The 17056-nt window shown below is 40.3% G+C and overlaps 1 protein-coding gene across 2 annotated transcripts in view; it reads left to right on the forward strand.

The window, feature by feature from the left end:
• LOC103479245 (solute carrier family 53 member 1-like) overlaps nt 1–16841 on the forward strand; it is a 55534-nt gene extending 38693 nt beyond the window's left edge. For both annotated transcript variants that reach the window (XM_081598817.1, XM_008433570.3), the window contains 12 exons: nt 439–588; nt 725–808; nt 1713–1794; nt 4243–4332; nt 4700–4797; nt 5102–5281; nt 8424–8589; nt 8660–8851; nt 9334–9497; nt 9582–9721; nt 9896–10117; nt 12600–16841. In XM_081598817.1, the coding sequence (XP_081454943.1) occupies nt 439–588; nt 725–808; nt 1713–1794; nt 4243–4332; nt 4700–4797; nt 5102–5281; nt 8424–8589; nt 8660–8851; nt 9334–9497; nt 9582–9721; nt 9896–10117; nt 12600–12654 (1623 nt within the window). In that variant the 3' untranslated portion in view covers nt 12655–16841. The remainder of the gene's footprint in view (nt 1–438; nt 589–724; nt 809–1712; nt 1795–4242; nt 4333–4699; nt 4798–5101; nt 5282–8423; nt 8590–8659; nt 8852–9333; nt 9498–9581; nt 9722–9895; nt 10118–12599) is intronic.
• Nucleotides 16842–17056: the final 215 nt, after the last annotated feature.

Consider the following 17056-nt stretch of genomic DNA (forward strand, 5'->3'; position numbering starts at 1 on the left):
GAAGTGTGAACTCAGTGCTGGGTTTGACGTGCGACCCGAGGTAACAGAATTCTAGTTAAGAAGTCAGAACTTCACTGTGGCGACGACGACTGTAGACATTGTTCACTGAGGGTAGATGGAGTTGCTTCCAGGCTCTGTGAGAAATCTGACTTCAGAGAATGTTAAAGATGATTTTTCAGATTGGGAAGTCAGAATTTCCCAGTTCCAACCACAACTGGAATGCAGCATCTGCATCTGTCCTGGTTAGGTCTACCCTGTTGACAGATGGAGGCACTGGCGCCGCCCTGTGGGTCATAGATCTGATGGATGGACAGGGTGTGGTGTTAAATTGCAGTCACAATTTAGACAGCTGTGCTAACATTGTGCGTCACCTGTGTCTACTGACCTGTGGTTGGTGGGCTTCACTGACTCACTGTTCCTCCCTTCACTTCCTGTCAGAACTTGAACTTCACAGGATTCAGGAAGATTCTCAAGAAGCACGATAAGATTCTGGAAACTTCCAAAGGGGCAGATTGGAGGGTGGCCCACGTTGAAGTGGCTCCATTTTATACATGCAAGAAGATCACTCAGCTCATCTCTGAGACTGAGGTGAAAGTCTCTCACACACGCACACACTCACATTCACACTCACTCACACTGCAGTAAACTAGATGTTTAAATAGTCATGTGTAAAAAAAGTTTTAGTAGAACAATGGTCTCTTATGTTTTGTTCTGTGCTCACTAGGCTCTGGTCACAGCAGAGCTGGAAGGCGGCGACCGGCAGAAGGCCATGAAGAGGCTGAGAGTTCCTCCACTGGGAGCTGCACAAGTCAGTCACACAGCTTAAACTTCCTGTTCAGAATAACATTGTTCTGTTGCTCCAAGTTAATAAGAAAACAAAAGGATTCCATTAATATTGTTTGAGATTTTTCTATATTATCATAATGCAGTGGTGCTCTGTACCACAACCACACAAACTAACACCATAGAGTAATCTTTTATCTTAAAATAAGAAAGAATTAAAAATCAGAAGTATAAGAAACATTGTTACTCATAGATATAGACAAAAGATCTTTATCTTTTGTCCATCTATGACAAAAGATATAGACATCTATATCTGTCTGTATCTATATTTCTGTAACTAAGATAGATATAAAGACATCAATATCTATCTTCTGTCTCATATAATGAAAGTATAATGTCACTCTCATTATACTCAGAGGTCAGAATTTTCAAGTTCTGAAGTCTAAAACTCAGCGTGACGCTAGCTGCAGTGATGCACCAAATCTAACATGCTGGCAGAGATCATGCTGCTGGCTCTGTCCAGGCCCCAGCCAATAAGACTCTGCCTCTGTCTCCAATTTCACGGCTTCAAGTGGAACAGCTGAAGTTGATGATTAATTTTACAATAAGGCCAATCAAATGATGAATTCAGGTTCTGCCAGTCTGTTCAGTCTGACCAAATAAAAATCATCTAATGTTCAATCATGCATATAATATTAGTTTGGATTTATCTGTGTATAGACTTGTCCCAGCTCGTCTGCTCCAGACTGTACTCACCAGATCTGAATGTAATTATTTGAGCCAGTGGTTCCAGTTCCAGAAGTTGTAGTTGTTTGTGATGGTGTGGATTTAAGAAGTGTGTGTGTGTGTGTGTGTGTGTGTGCGTGCGTGCGTGCGTGCGTGCGTGCGTGCGTACGCGTGCGTACGCGTGTGCGCATGTGTGTTCACAGCCTGCTCCAGCTTGGACCACCTTCAGAGTGGGACTTTACTGTGGAGTATTCCTCGTCTTGATTGTCACTGTGGTCATTACAGGTATTACACGCACACGCAGTCAAACAGACATGTTGACAATGAAAAGTTGACTCAGTTTTTACTTCATGGAATTTGATATTGTCCACAAGTTATTTTTATTATAGGTCACATTGTTGCTTGAGGGAACATGTGACCTTGACTCAATGTAGACTTACACATTAGCTATCTTGAGTTGGGATAAAATTGCTACAAATCCCTCTACAGGTGGTGATCTTATACAAAGACTTAAATGTTCAAATAATTTATTACTCCACTCTAATCAATTATTGTGATCAGTTTCTCGTGTCCTATCTGCTGCTAAATTTGTATTAAGCAGATCAAATGACAAATCCTTCTGGAGAATATTAAGGAAATAAATAAGTCATGAATCATGAATGAACCAAAATGCATTTTGATTATTATTTTATTAAAAAATTAAGTAAAGAATACAACAATGACTCCCCTCCCTAGTCCAGGGAAGTGAAGAAAAGATGAAGCTACATCGCTTTTCATTTCCTCCAGCTCTCTTACAAAGATTGGAGAAAAAGGGAGAATCCCACCAGTTTCAGTTTACTTCACAACTCTGTTATTTGACCTGCAGACTGTGACCCTGGATGGTTCAAACCCAGACCAGAAATACCCTTTAATATGTGTTTCCAGCGAGCTGCCTCCAATATGAAGGGTGCTTTATAGCTAATTGATTGCTTGATTGAAATAAAAAACTTTGACATAACAATATGCAAAGGTTAATGGCTCTTCTGCTTGGTTCTCCTTTGGGTCGTTGTGTGTCATGCAGAAGTTCAACTTACTGTCCGTCAGATCAATTATCTCACTTCACAAAGTATTCGGTTAGTTTTCTGGGTTTGTTGCATATCAAATTCTGGAGTCTGTAGAGTGGAGAATATTATTTATGATTGCTTTGATGCTTTTAAAACTGCATGGATGATTGAATGTCAGTTTTGATGTTTGCATACATGCTGCCAGTTTGCCAGGTCCATCTTGAAAAGGTGATTGTGAATCTCAACAAAGATTTTTATCTGGTTAAATAAAGGTTATTACAAATATGTGTTCTAAGGATGTCTGTAAAGCCACAACTTAAAGATGTTAAAAAAGTAGGAATTTTCTGATCAGGTGTTATTTTTCTTAATATAATCCAATTCATTTAAGAATAGTTTAAATCCCAGATTTTAACTATAAAATTCAGATTTTCAGAAGTTCATCCCTATTAATTTACACCAGATGAGGTGGACGATATGATACGTGTTCTATTGATGAAATGAAATCACAAACGTGATGATCATTTAGTGCCCATCACGTTTTTAATCTAACATAAGAATGATGAATGTTAATCATAATTCTTTTATTATCTTGGTGATAAGATTAGCAATTGCACAGCTTGTATTGTGCTATTAAGAAAGTTCAGTTTTTTTTTTATATAGCATCAATTCATAACAGATGTTATCTCCATGCACTTTACAAAAGTCATTTCAATTCAGTCACCCATCCAACACGCGTATCCCCCCTGAGGGGTCGGTAGGGGTGCTGGTACCCATCTTCAGCAGTCAACGGGCAAGAGGCGGGGTCACCCTGGACAAGTCACCAGTCCATCGCAGTGCAACACAGAGACACAGGTCAACCCCCCCCAGCCCCCTACCACACCCCCACCCCCACCTAAGGAGAATTTAAAGAGCCCAATTAACCTGACAGTCATATTTCTGAACTGAGGAAGGATTGACAAACATTAAAGTGACACTGATATAATAAAACCACTAACATTTAAAGATGAACTCTTGTGCTTTTATTCTGTGTTCACAAAAGCTTTCAATAAAAAAATATTTCTCACAGAATACTATAAATGAATAACTATTATGATCATAGATGTATTTATTACCATTCAGTGATTTGGAGGTGACAGATATCCAGCTCCAACCCCTCACTGTTGGAGAAATGTTGGAGTCATCGTTCCTTTCTGATCAATATGGCTCAGAAAAACAGCGTTAGTCCTTCAGTAGAAGCAGCTCCCTCTTATTCATCACTCCATCTGGCTTCCTCCTTCAAAACTGCAGATAAATTGCTCAAATCTTTGCTCAAATCCTCACAATTTCCTCCACTTTTGCGTTTACAGTTTGACTTACCCTGATTACATCACAAGACAGCGCTGGCGTTTAACCCAGTTACTACAAACGAAAACAGTGACACTCTGCATTCCAGTATTCTGTGAGAAATATTTAAAAGCTTTTATGTACACAAAGTGAAAGCAAAGTAGTTAATTTTTTTAAATCATCTGAGTGGTTTTATCGTGTCAGTGACACTGTAAGCTCAGTTTATTATTTCAATTTAAAAAAAGCAGAATGACCTTAAATGTACTTATACTACGGACACAGGTTCTCTGCATTAATACTTTTACACCACAACATATTCAGGAATGTGACCTCTTCTTCCTTCTTCTGCTGTTGTCTCTTCCAACAGGAGCTGTGAAGATTGGTGGTTCTAAAGTCTGGCCTGTGGTCAGGATCTACAGAGGAGGCTTCCTGCTAATAGAGTTTCTCTTCCTTTTAGGTGAGTTCACACCACAGTCACTGCATGGAATTTTTAATCACTTTTTAGAATCATTTCACTACGAATGGTTGTTGCACTGAAGCTCTTTACCCCCAATTATACTGCTTTGACATGCTTTCATGTAAGTAGCTTTTATAATTGAATTTTTTGTGCTCGTTTGGTTTTCTTTAATAAGACATAGAGATGCACCAATCAGAATTTATTGACCAATTTCAAACAGACAAATTCATGTCAGAGGCTTCTCCTTCAGGAAAGCACTACAGAGCTTTAGTTATGGAAGATGTGATTTTCAGAACACACTGATGTCATGCATGAGCCCTAAATTATGAACTAAAGGATATGATTCTATTCTTTTCTCATCTTTTAGGGATCAACACCTACGGCTGGAGGCAGGCAGGAGTTAATCATGTCCTCATATTTGAACTTAATCCCAGAAACAACCTCTCCCACCAACATCTGTTTGAGGTGAGAACTCTCTCTCTCTGTCTCTCTCTGTCTCTCTCTGTCTCTCTCTCTTTCTCTCTCTCTCTCTCTCACTCACATCCATCCATCCATCCATCCATCTATCTATCTATCTATCTATCTATCTATCTATCTATCTATCTATCTATCTATCTATCTATCTATCTATCTATCTATCTATCTATCTATCTATCTATCTATCTATCTATCTATCTATCTATCTATCTATCTATCTATCTATCTATCTATCTATCTATCCATCTATCCATCTATCCATCTCTGAATCAGTCTTTATGTTTGGCTGCAGATTGCAGGCCTGTTGGGGGTGCTGTGGTGCGTCAGCTTGCTGTCAAGTCTTTTCTGTGATAACATCAGGATTCCGATGCAGGCCAACCCTCTGGCTCTTTATGGCTTCTTCCTTCTGTTTCTCATCAACCCATCAAAGACCTGTTACTACAAGTCCCGCTTCTGGCTGCTCAAGCTGCTGGTAGGGCCTCTCAATCACAATACAATGTCTTCTTATTTAACATTTTATTCAGCAACACTGCTATGCAGTTTTTATGATGCATTACTGTGACAACAAGGTTTTATTTTTCACCTTTGGGGGACACCTGTTTAACCAATTCATCAATCAAGTTTATTTGTAATGTGCATTTCAGCATCAAGGCACTTCAAAGTGCTTTACATCATAAAAACACAAAAATCAACAACTGAAACATTATATTTTGTCAAGTGACATCATTACACATGAAAATGTTGGTAAGCGTTTCATTTATTATGGCTCAAAAGCAACTCTAAACAAGCGGGTTTTTAGTCTCGATTTAAAGGAACTCAGTGTTATGACTGTCTTGCAGTTTTCTTGAAGTTTGTTATAGATTTGTGAGGTATAGAAGCTGAATGCTGCTTCTACATGTTTGGTTGTGGGGATGCAGAGCATAACTAGAACCAAAAGGTCTGAGAGGTGTGGAACAACAGTAGATCTTTAATGTATTGCTAAGCTGTTCAGTGATTTATAAACTAACAACAGTATTTTAAAGTCTGTTCTCTCAGTGAAGGACTTTAGAACGCGATATGCTCTATCCAGCTTTTAACCAGCGTTTTCTGGTTAAAAGCTGGTTTAGCTTTTAACCAGAAGCTAATTTGTTAGACAGACCTGTGAAGACGCTGCTGCAATAATAAATACAACTGAAGATAAATGGATGAGTTTCTCTAGATCTCGCTGAGACATCTGTCCTTTAATCCTGGAAATGTTCTTCAGGTGATAAAAGGTCGACTTTGTAAGAGTTTAGTATTTCAAGAACACAAACGATACCTGAAGTATAAATTGGGTTCTTTCTTTCTGTACAAATTCTGACATTTTCATGTTTAATTCTACACTATTTTCCAAAAATATTGCAGAATTAAGCAAGTAAGAGTTAGTTGTTCTTACTTGAGTATATTTTTGTCTATTCTTCCCACCTCTTCCTATGTTCCATCCCTCGCTGCCAGGAATAAACACGCTTCTCTTTCAGCAGAAGTTGGGCTCACTATTGTTTTTTCACATATTTAAAAGAAGTCTTTATTTTCACAATAGAAAGAGAAAAGAGTCAGGGAGGAGACATTAGACCAGAGGCAGCAGCAGGGCGATGATGCAGGGTCTGCTCAGGTAAGGAGCGATTAGAACCAGGCCCGGGTTTTAACAGATATTTCAGAATCACATTCCAAAATATCTTTTGTCTGAATAGCTAGCATAGGCAGCATACTGTTCCCCTTTCAGTCAGTTTGTCTCTCACACATTGTTGTCTGATTTTGCATTTACAGAAACATACTTCAAAGATCGGACACATTCATTTCTGAGATGTTTGAGCTAAAGCTTATGCTGAGCATGATTACTCATCATTTTCTGGTGACTCATCTAAACCTTTTGTCATTTTTGTTTATTTTGTATGAATAAACAACTTGTTTATATCATTTTACATAAAGATTTATTTATATTAAATAAAAATCCTCTGGAGCCGGGTCTGCTGTAGCTGTTGGTTACAGCTTCAGTTTCTCCCAAAAAATCAGTGAAAAAAAGTAGAAGTAGAAAACAAAACCTGGCAACAGTTGTTTTCCTTGTACTAAGTCAATATATAAGTTATATAAATATTACACAATATACAATTTTCAATGTTCCAGTGGCTCAACAGCAGGTAGTGTTCTCTACATCTTTACTGTATGCACAAATGCATTTCATATAGAGGTGTGCCGATCGATCAGCCACCGATCATAATCGGCCAATTTCCATGAAAAAGTGTATGATCGGTGATCGCCGATCACGGTCTCTTGTTGTCGATACCGATCACCTGCATCTCATTTCTCAGCCTGCCTGTGCAGCTGGTCTCCTCTTTCCTTCACACTGCGCAAACTCGCAGCAACAAATCCTAAGCGATGTTGAACTATAACGCACTGAGTGAATGGGGAAGTTTGCGTGTTGCGGCGGAAAATTGAAGCATGTCAAAATACATCAACACAACGAAGCTAATACGACATAAAAACAATGCCATACTTGATGGAGTTTGGCTACATCGAGGCTCACTGCAGTAAAAAAGACATATGGAGGATCAGATAGCAGGTAAAGCAGCGCACAGCTACAAACACTCACCTGGATTATTAGCATGACGGTCAGAAAGCTAAACAAATAACCCATAAAATTATTTAAGTCTTGGAGCTGCGATGTAAGACGCTGGTTCTGTTCTCACTGTTGAACCGCTGCTACGCTACAGGTAGTGATATTTGACAGACGGAGCGCCGCTTCTGCTCCACCTGGTAGTGACTCTCACACCGAACCTCTGCTTAAAGCTGCAGCATCTAACTTAAAAAAATACATTTTACATACGTATTAAAACTTTCGCTGTCCTAACAAGAGACAGATAATCTCTAAAAAAATAATCGATCTCCTCCCTGTTCTGCATAATTACTCTGCTCAGTCAGAAACAGCCACTCAGAACTAGCAGTAATCAGCTAGCCGCCATGCTAACAGGAAGTTGTCATTCAGTAACTCAGGATTGTTTATTGTAATGGATCCTGTATTTGCCTTTGAATGTTAAGTTTTATACTTAATTTTTTTGGCAATGTTGAGAGGTTTTATTTTGGCTCTTTGCATTATTTAGCCTCTTCAGAGCCTCCATATGTTATCAGTCTGTTAAAGATAGTATTATTGATAGCAGGACAATTTGCACAATGCCTGTTTTGTTTTTTTTCTTGGAAAAAGTTATTAAAAACAAGTTTTTGTCTAAATTAAGGTGAATTTTGGTTCCTTTTTCCACATAATGTAACCGGTAGTGCTTTTGATTAAAAAACATAATAATTATGTGATCGGTATCGGTGATCGGCCCTCATGGGTGATCGGAATCGGCAGGAAAAAACCTGATCGGCACATCTCTAATTTCATATGTATGAAGTTATATATTAGATGCATCAGTCTTGGAATTAATCAGTTCTGACTTTGAAAACGTATGTCAAATTTTATTTCTACACTGACTTTCAGAGGATCTCATGTCCACTGATTGTTTTTTCCACATTTCTTCATGTAACAAAGCAGGTGAATATTTTTGATGAGACAGTGAACTGGACCTATGTGACTGTGTCCTGTCTGCCTTCCTCCACAGTTCAGAGTGGTGACCGCTCCATTTCATCATGTTGGATTTGCAGACTTCTGGCTGGCTGACCAGTTAAACTCTCTGGTGGTGGTTCTGATGGATCTGGAGTACATGATCTGTTTCTACAGCTGTGAGCTGAAGTGGACAAAAGAGGATGGGCTTTACAGTGACACAGGTGGTATGATCTGAAAGGTCTCTTGATAGAAAAATATCTGGCTGATGCTGATAGATGTGTTTGTGTTCAGAAAGCATGTGTAACACCTACTCCTATGGTGTGCGGGCGGTCATCAAGTGTCTTCCTGCGTGGTTCCGGTTCGCCCAGTGTCTGCGGCGCTATCGGGACACCAAGCGGGCTTTTCCTCATCTGGTTAATGCTGGGAAGTACTCCACTTCCTTCTTTGTCGTCACTTTCTCCGCCCTGTACAGCACACACAAAAGTAAGATGTTTACTTCTACACATCTGGTTTTGGTAATGAGATAAAGTCTTCCTACAGTCTGGAGAAACTAGAATGTCCTCTAGATCTGGAGAACTGGACATTGTTTGTGGAAAAACAAAATAGTTTTTATTCCCTGTCCAACGTCTTAATACTTCATCTGTCCTTCTGTGAGCGCAATCATCCAACCATCTCACACACACACACACACACACACACACACACACACACACACACACACACACACACACACACACACACACACACACACACACACACACACACATCCATACATGAAACAGTCCAGAGGAAGGAGACCTGTGTCTGTCCCTCTCTGACATTAGAGATGTCTGATCAAACTCACCCACATGTACAGTGCAGAGGACACTAGTTCACTGTTTTTGGAGCAGTTTGTTGCTCTTCTTAATGTCTGTGAGTTGGTGAGTCTTTACCTCCTAACTAACTGCCAACTCCTTCCTCCACAGACTCTGAACCCGAACACAAAATCTACCTGTACTTGTACATTGCCTGTTTAATTGTAAGCTCTTGTTATACACTGATCTGGGATCTGAAGATGGACTGGGGCCTGTTTGACCGAAATGCAGGAGAGAACACCTTCCTACGGGAGGAGATAGTCTACCCGCACAAGGTGAGCTTCAGCAGAGCGCTGTGGGATCTGTGTTCACTCATGTCTAATCTACTGAGGTCTGTTTCATGTCCTCTGTCTCTTCAGGCCTATTACTACTGTGCCATAGTAGAGGATGTGCTCCTGCGTTTTGCCTGGGTTTTAACAATCGCTCTCACCTCGCTCACCAAGTTTAAAGACATGGCTGACATTCTGGCTACCCTGCTGGCTCCGCTGGAGGTCTTCAGGTGCAAAAAGGATTTGTCTTCCTAAAACATCTCTTCATTGTCTATTTTTTGTTTCTCTTTCATGCAAAACATGTTAATAATTTTCAGAAAAAGATTCAGGCATTTTTTAAAATTCCTTTATTCACCATTAATAGCATCAATAATCAGGGACATGGATTGTTTTCTCATTTCCAGACGCTTCGTGTGGAATTTCTTCCGACTTGAGAACGAGCATCTGAATAACTGTGGTGAGTTCAGGGCGGTCCGAGACATCAGTGTGGCCCCTCTCAACGCCGATGACCAGACGCTGCTGGAGCAGATGATGGACCAGGAGGACGGAGTCAGGAACCGGCAGGGCAAGAAAAGCTGGAAAAGAAGCTACAGCATGAGTCTGCGCCGGCCACGGCTGGCCTCACAGTGAGCATTCATCCCAGATAGGCATTCATCATATTCTGCTATATCACAACTAGGCCTGTCGCGATAAACGATAAAGCAATTAATCGCAGATAAATTAAACCTATCGACCACATTTTAATTATCGTCTTTATCGTCTCTTGCTGCCTTTTTTTCTTTCTATTGATGACGCTGAATGAAAAAGGCTCAAAGAAGCTCTTCACTGACCCTCCCTTCCTCATTTCCTTAGTCTAATGTCCAGCGCACATTACACGAGTTGTCGGTCCATTTTCAAAACCTGAGACACATTAGCCGACAGAAATCCCAGATTTAACGGTTCGATCGGGTTTATCGTCGTGTGGTGTCCAGCCACATGGGCACAAGATAATGGCTGCAAGTCCAGTTAACTAATTTTAATATCAGGCATTAATCAATGTTTTACTAGAATCTACCTGTGATGCATGTGGCTCAGCGTAAAGTCCTGACTGAATGAAAATAATTATAACCTATTTATGTCACGTTAACGAAGAACAGCTGAAAAGTTACCGGGTTCATCAACTGAGGTAGCAATTTGGCTCCAACTCCTCCCCTTATCATTTCTATATTCTTTGCACGAAATGTTACATAAATATTAATGTTTCCACATATCATCTCCGATGTCCGCTGGACTTCGGGTTGCGCCGTGTCAGCTGTTTGGGATTCTCCTCCGTAATTTCCCCTCAGAAAACACGGAGGAGAATCCGCGCCTTCTGATTGGCTACCTGCCACATTCAGCTTTAAGCTCCCAGTCGGGGAAAACCCCTGATTTAGATCGGAGCGGCCACGACGATCTAAATCACACTGCAGGATGATCGGTTATGAAATACCAGCGACAATCTTAAATCGGCCATCGATCTAAGATTATCTTGAGGGGAAAATAGAGGCAAAAAATGGTGTAGTATGAACTTTTGCATTAGGTAGTCGGATGTGATCATCTTCTCTATTTAAATCTAGTGATTACTGAAGGGAAATATAATATACAGACTTCATAATCTGCACTCTTTTGGTTGAATGCAGTATTTATTTCCACTTTGGCTTTATGTTGTTTAGTTTTTATTCAAGTGCGTTTTTTTGTTAATGGAGACTGAGAATCCATTTTATTTTTGTTTTTGGTTGTTTTGTTTATTTAGTTGATCAGTTCCAGTGTTACGTGTTCTTTTGAAAATAAAGTTTTTGTGAAGTTTTGGTTTTCTGCTATCATTTCATAAATGACCTTGTTGGCAGCAGTGGGTACTACTAACAAAAAGGTTAGCTCTGCTAAAACTGAAGCACTAATCGTAAACATTGGTTCAACTAAAGTCCTACACCAACATGATATCTAGCAGAAGCAAATGCCACTACTAATTTGCGAAGCTAATGCTAAAGCATTAACTTCAACAGTTGAGATGTTTCAGTGACAAAATGTGTAATATCTCCTTACACTGGGCCAAACTGTCAGTGGTTCAACTGACCTTTCACTCTGTTGGGAATGGAAATCCAGATCCATGAATCATAATTTGTATTGACACACGGAACATAAAATCAGCCAAGAAAAGCATTCAGACTTTACTTATTTTATTCACTTTCAGCGCTGAAAGGAGACGCTTTAACCTTTACATCCGAGAAAAGTTTCTAAAAAGGTCTGTGCAGCGTCTGAGGAGAAGGAGGAGGGCAGCTGATTATATGGACTGAAGACACTCCCTGAAATCACATCATGTCTCTGTGGCCTGAGAAACGTTTCTTTTTCATGAGAAATGGACCTTGGTGTCTGACAGAATCATACATGTAGCTCTTTACTTTGGCCCTTTGTCTAACAGCGTGTGACTCTTTCTCCACCTGGTAAAGCGTCTCAACACCTAAAGGGATCAGGATTAGCTGAACTTGTCGTTTTCCTGTCATCGCCTTCTTGAGCTCAGAGCTTCATACTGATGAAGAAAAGGATGATTTCTATCTGCTCAAATATTCCTTGCTGTCTTCCACGTTCTTTCAGCAAACAGATCAGACAGAGCTTTTTGTCATTATTTCACCATTAACTACCTGCCATTGAAACAATTCTTAAAAGTTTGTCTTTTATTCTGCAGCTCATGTGACCAAACCAGCTGAGGAGATGAAAAGTTAAAACATTCTCAACTATTGTCTTGTACACAACCTCTGGTTTTCTAACCCCAAGACAACCAAGTCTTCCTAAAAGATTGAGTCTCTGTGAGCTTGTCTTAGTGTTTTTAACAAAGTTGAGATAAATGTCCAGGAATGACCCAAGGTGACTTCAAAATAAGAAAATGAACATAAACGTCTCACTACTTGAAAAATAACTAAACCAAAAAGCACAAAGTGAAGGTTTACTTCACAATAGTCAAGTAAATTTGCAATTTAGAATTTATTTTGGAAAATGAATTTAAAGAAATGTGCCATACAAATAAAATTTGATTGATTGATTGATTGATTATTGTATAATTGTGTGTTTTCTGTGTCTCCTTTCTACCAACAGATCCAAGACTCGTGACACCAAAGTTCTGATCGAGGACACCGATGATGACTCCTGACATCAGGCCACGCCCCTCGCCTGGGTCCAGAATTTATTCAAAGGAGGAAACTCCGCCTCCTAAGATAGAGATTACCCAGCGAGCGGGCGATGAGCTCAAGAACAGGACGAGGTTTGACCTCTGAATCATTTTCCCATCCACAAGCCTCTGCTGGAGTTCACAATTATTTCAAGGGAAGAATTGTCAGCATTTTAAAGCAGCTCTGCTTCTCCTCCACCTCCAATGAAAACTCTTCCCAACCCAGTGGGGGCCATGATCCTTCCTGATGATTACCCAGCAGTGGACTCCTCCATTATCGCTCTGAGTGTCCTCAGAGCCTCAGCATGAACAATGCAGCTACTGAAAAAGCAAGCACCCCCACCATGACGTTGATGCTCAGAGAGGGGCCCTCAGTGGCACCGGGGGTTCCTCTGTTCATTTGGACCAAACAGTGAGAGAGAATCTCTTCTTCCTGAACAAGAAAACTGAAACGGTCTCTTCCGCTTCCCCTCCATCATGATGCAGCAGACAGTTCTGATCAATGTATGCCAAGCCAACCACTCCCCCCGGCCCCGCCTCCTCTCTAGCTCCTCCCACCTCATCATCACAGAGCTGCCTTCTTGCACTTTACATGCTTTGGAAACACCAACATGCACTTTGTAGAAAAGGTCATTCACTAGAGCAGTGATTTATTTCAATGTTTCTGCATGAATGAGGAACCCAGGCTGACGATCAACACACTGACTGTCATCAAACATGTTTGTAATCATGAAACAAACTCATTAAGTCGGTTTGTGAAAATGTTCAGAAACAATCAAGCAGAAATACAAGTGAAGATCTGGCTGTTTGGGACAGCAGCTGGAATCAAGTTCCTAATGAAGCAATGAAGATCCCACAGCCAACTTCCACTGGGAATGTGTGAAGAAATACTTTCTGTTAGAAGACAGTTTGACTGAGAGAGATGTCCAAACTCAGTGTCTGTCCTCAGAAACCCAAACTGAAAATCTAAGGGCCCGAAACAGGAAGGCTAATTGTTCTGTTGTTAGCACCTGTTCAGTTGAAGTGCATCAATGATGATGAAGAGGAGAGGTCACCTGTCTGTCCCACACTCATTTACACTGCCAGCATGGACATCATAACGGTGAAAAGATGCGTTCGCTGCAGGACCATGTGGCAAATGAAACCATCCAGTCTGAAATCTACCTTAGAACTGGTTCTAGTGGCGCTGGTGCAGATCGAACATCAGCTCATTGGGCCCAAATAAAGTATTCAAACCCAGTTTATTATTGATGCATACCAAAGTTTTACTTTGCTTACATTTAGGTACCAATAAAATTAGTTAAATGGATCTCCCTTTATTTCTGAAGTGCATTTAAAAGAATTCTATTTGAAACAAAATGCTGTCCATTAGGCATGGAGTTAATACTATTGTTACAGCTGTTTTAAAAATGTAAAGCAGTAATGTGAAGTTTTAAGCCTGTTAAGTTGAGCAGTAATGCAGTCATGTTCCAGTCGTTGTATGTGTGTCTTTCAGGGGTTCATCTGGCTGTGAGTGTAAGCAGCACCGTGATCAATCACAGGTTCTGCCTGAGGAACATTTCTGCTTCAAAAGCAAGAAATCTGTGTCAGAATTCTGATGACCCGTCCACAGGTTCTGCCTCGACTCTTCACAGGTTTTAAGATGTAATCACTGATCTGTTGGTGTTTTCTTACTGGCTTTCAGTCAACAGTCTGCAGTAGGACGAGTTAGCAGACGCAGCTTCCATGTGCTGGAAACACCCAGAATAAGATGGAAGGTTCTTGGACATTAAACTATGTTAACTGATCTGCCTCCAATGTGCTGCTGGGAATCTGAATATCTGGTATACATTTGGGCCCAACATGTACACGTCCATCATAGTTTTCATTTGAAGCTAGTATGTCGTCCTAATGTCACCTGCCAGGTTGTGCAAACTCAGATATTCTTTTCCTTTAAGGCGTTCTGTAAGGTGAATATGTTTGTCAGTGAGCAGCAGTAGAAGCTAATGCAGTGCATGTTCTTCATGTGTTTGTGGCTCATGTCGGAGCAGAACCTTTAGATTCTGGTGGTACAAAGAGGTTGATGATGCTTTGTGTCTAATGTTGTGGATTTCTACCTGGTTGAACATTAGAGAGCCTCTTGGACTGTTGTCACACTTAGTTTCTTTGCTGGTTGGTTTAACCAAGAGTGGAGAAAGAAAAATCCATCCCATCTTGATCAGAAGGAACCGGCATGTGAGTCGGCTCCTCCTTCTGTTGGCTGGCTGGCTCTGCTGTAGAGAGAGAGAGGATGAGGAGCTCACCTTCATATTTTCAATAGGTACATTTAAAAAATCATGAAAAATCTCTCTTGTGGTGTTTTGGCTGTTAATGTCAGCATTTGGACCATATAAGTGCTGTTCAGTTTTGTGTGTGGACGTTTCCTTGTGTTTTGATGAGGCAGCAGTTGTAGAGCCATAAGGAGCCTCAGTGTTTCCCACCAGGGCCTGAGATGAGTGGGAATCGGTTTGAACTCAGGATATTTTCACCTGCTGATTGTAAAGCATCGCAGCAGCTTCTGGGCTGCCTGGCCGACATTTCTGCCTCTTCTTGTCAATTGTACATTAACTTAAAATCTCCATTATTTTACAATGAGAAAATGGACCAAGAAGTTGACTGACCTAAATGTATTTATTCTCACTTTAACTTAATTAAATGTTCAGCCTCATTTAGGCCATCTTAAAGCTTTTTAACATTCCATAGAAAGATACAGTCTGTCAAACACAGCAGCCCATCATGAGTGAAGATGCTTAACTCTGGCTCAGACAGATGACTCATCCTCCCCTTTTCATCCTTCTGCTAAATATTTCCCAAAGTAAAGCGTCGCCCATGTGGTCAAAATCTTTGAAAATGCTTGTCTGTGATTTTTATTTCTTGTGTTTGTCTTCAGATGCAATGTTCACTTAGATCTTACCATTTGGTAAAAGCGATGTTTTCTTAAGTTGTGGGCCATAGCATATTTAAAAAAATGTTATTTTAGAAAAGGTGTTAAAGAACCTTGATTTAAATGGTGGAATTTGCAGGACCAAACCCAAGTTCTTTCAGAATGTCTTAGGAATGTCAAAGTTGAAGATCTGAATCAGGAATATCTCACTCTGTACCAGCAGATCCCAACCAACTCCTGACAACACTCCAGAAAGCTGTGCTTTGCTTCTGCCTTCAGGGAACTCTGTGTTCCCTGAACACAGGGAACACAGAGGCCACTCCAACAGTTCCCCTTGTTTGAGAGGCTTGACGAGGGGAATGTGACAGCTGAAGTCCAGGTCCTGCATGTCTGTGTGGTGGTTCATGAAGCTCTGACTCCAGCTGCAGTCCACTCTCTCTCAATCTTTCCCATATTTTTCAACGGGTTTTGTTTCACAGCTTCTAACAAATCAACTGTTCTGATACAGAGGTCACTGTGTCAGTTACATGAGTCATAAACTGCAGAAACCTGAAGAATTCAAGTTGCATGTCTGCAGAACCTTAAACTGACTTTGGACTGAGCAATAAGTCAACAGTGTTACAGTGTCAATTGTTGAGAAACTGCTCTGATTAATTCAATGTTCTCTGTATGCATCATTCGGCAATCAGGGTTGCTTCTGAGGTCTGTGACTGAGCCGACTGCTTCAGGCCAACACCTTCCTCCATCTGTCCCTCTGGACGGTTTTTCTCCCCAAAAGGGGTCATGATTTTCCAAAGTGTGACTTTTCCTTGGATGAAGAACAGACTGTGGTCACATCAACTAACTGGTGTCCGCTTCCAGTAAAAGTTATGATGCTCTCCGTCAGTGGATGATGTTACAAACAATGAAAGTTACTGACATTTTATATGTGACACTTATGATTTTCAAAGAACAGATGATTTAAAAAAAGTTCAACTTTCACATCGATCAACACTCTGTGACATCATCGTGTTTGTTTGTCTCTTCTAACCAGTTTTCAAAAAGAACACAGATGACTTTATCCACACCCTGATCCTGCTGCACCACACTCTGGAACTCCTGATTACATCTTCTATATGTGTATATATATAATTATGAATAAATGATTGAGAAGCGTATAATCAGTGACTGTGCTATTGTTGTCTACATGTTAGCAGTGTGATGATACAGAGGTGCCTGGTTCACCAAACTGTTCCAATTTTGTAGTAAAAATGGCTAAAACTGCAAATTGTGGCTCTGAGTTGTTCTTTCATGTACAGGTGCTGGTCATAAAATTAGAATATCATGAAAAAGTTATGTCAGCAATTCCAGCCAAAAAGGGAAACTTGTATATTATATTCATGTGTTACACAGACTGATACATTTCAAATGTTTATTTTAATCTTGATGATTAAAACTGACAACAAATGAAAACCACAAATTCTTTATCTAATAAAATTAGAT

Source organism: Poecilia reticulata, chromosome 17 (genome assembly GCF_904066995.2).
Source record: "Poecilia reticulata chromosome 17, P_reticulata-male-v2, whole genome shotgun sequence".
NCBI classification, from domain to species: domain Eukaryota; kingdom Metazoa; phylum Chordata; class Actinopteri; order Cyprinodontiformes; family Poeciliidae; genus Poecilia; species Poecilia reticulata.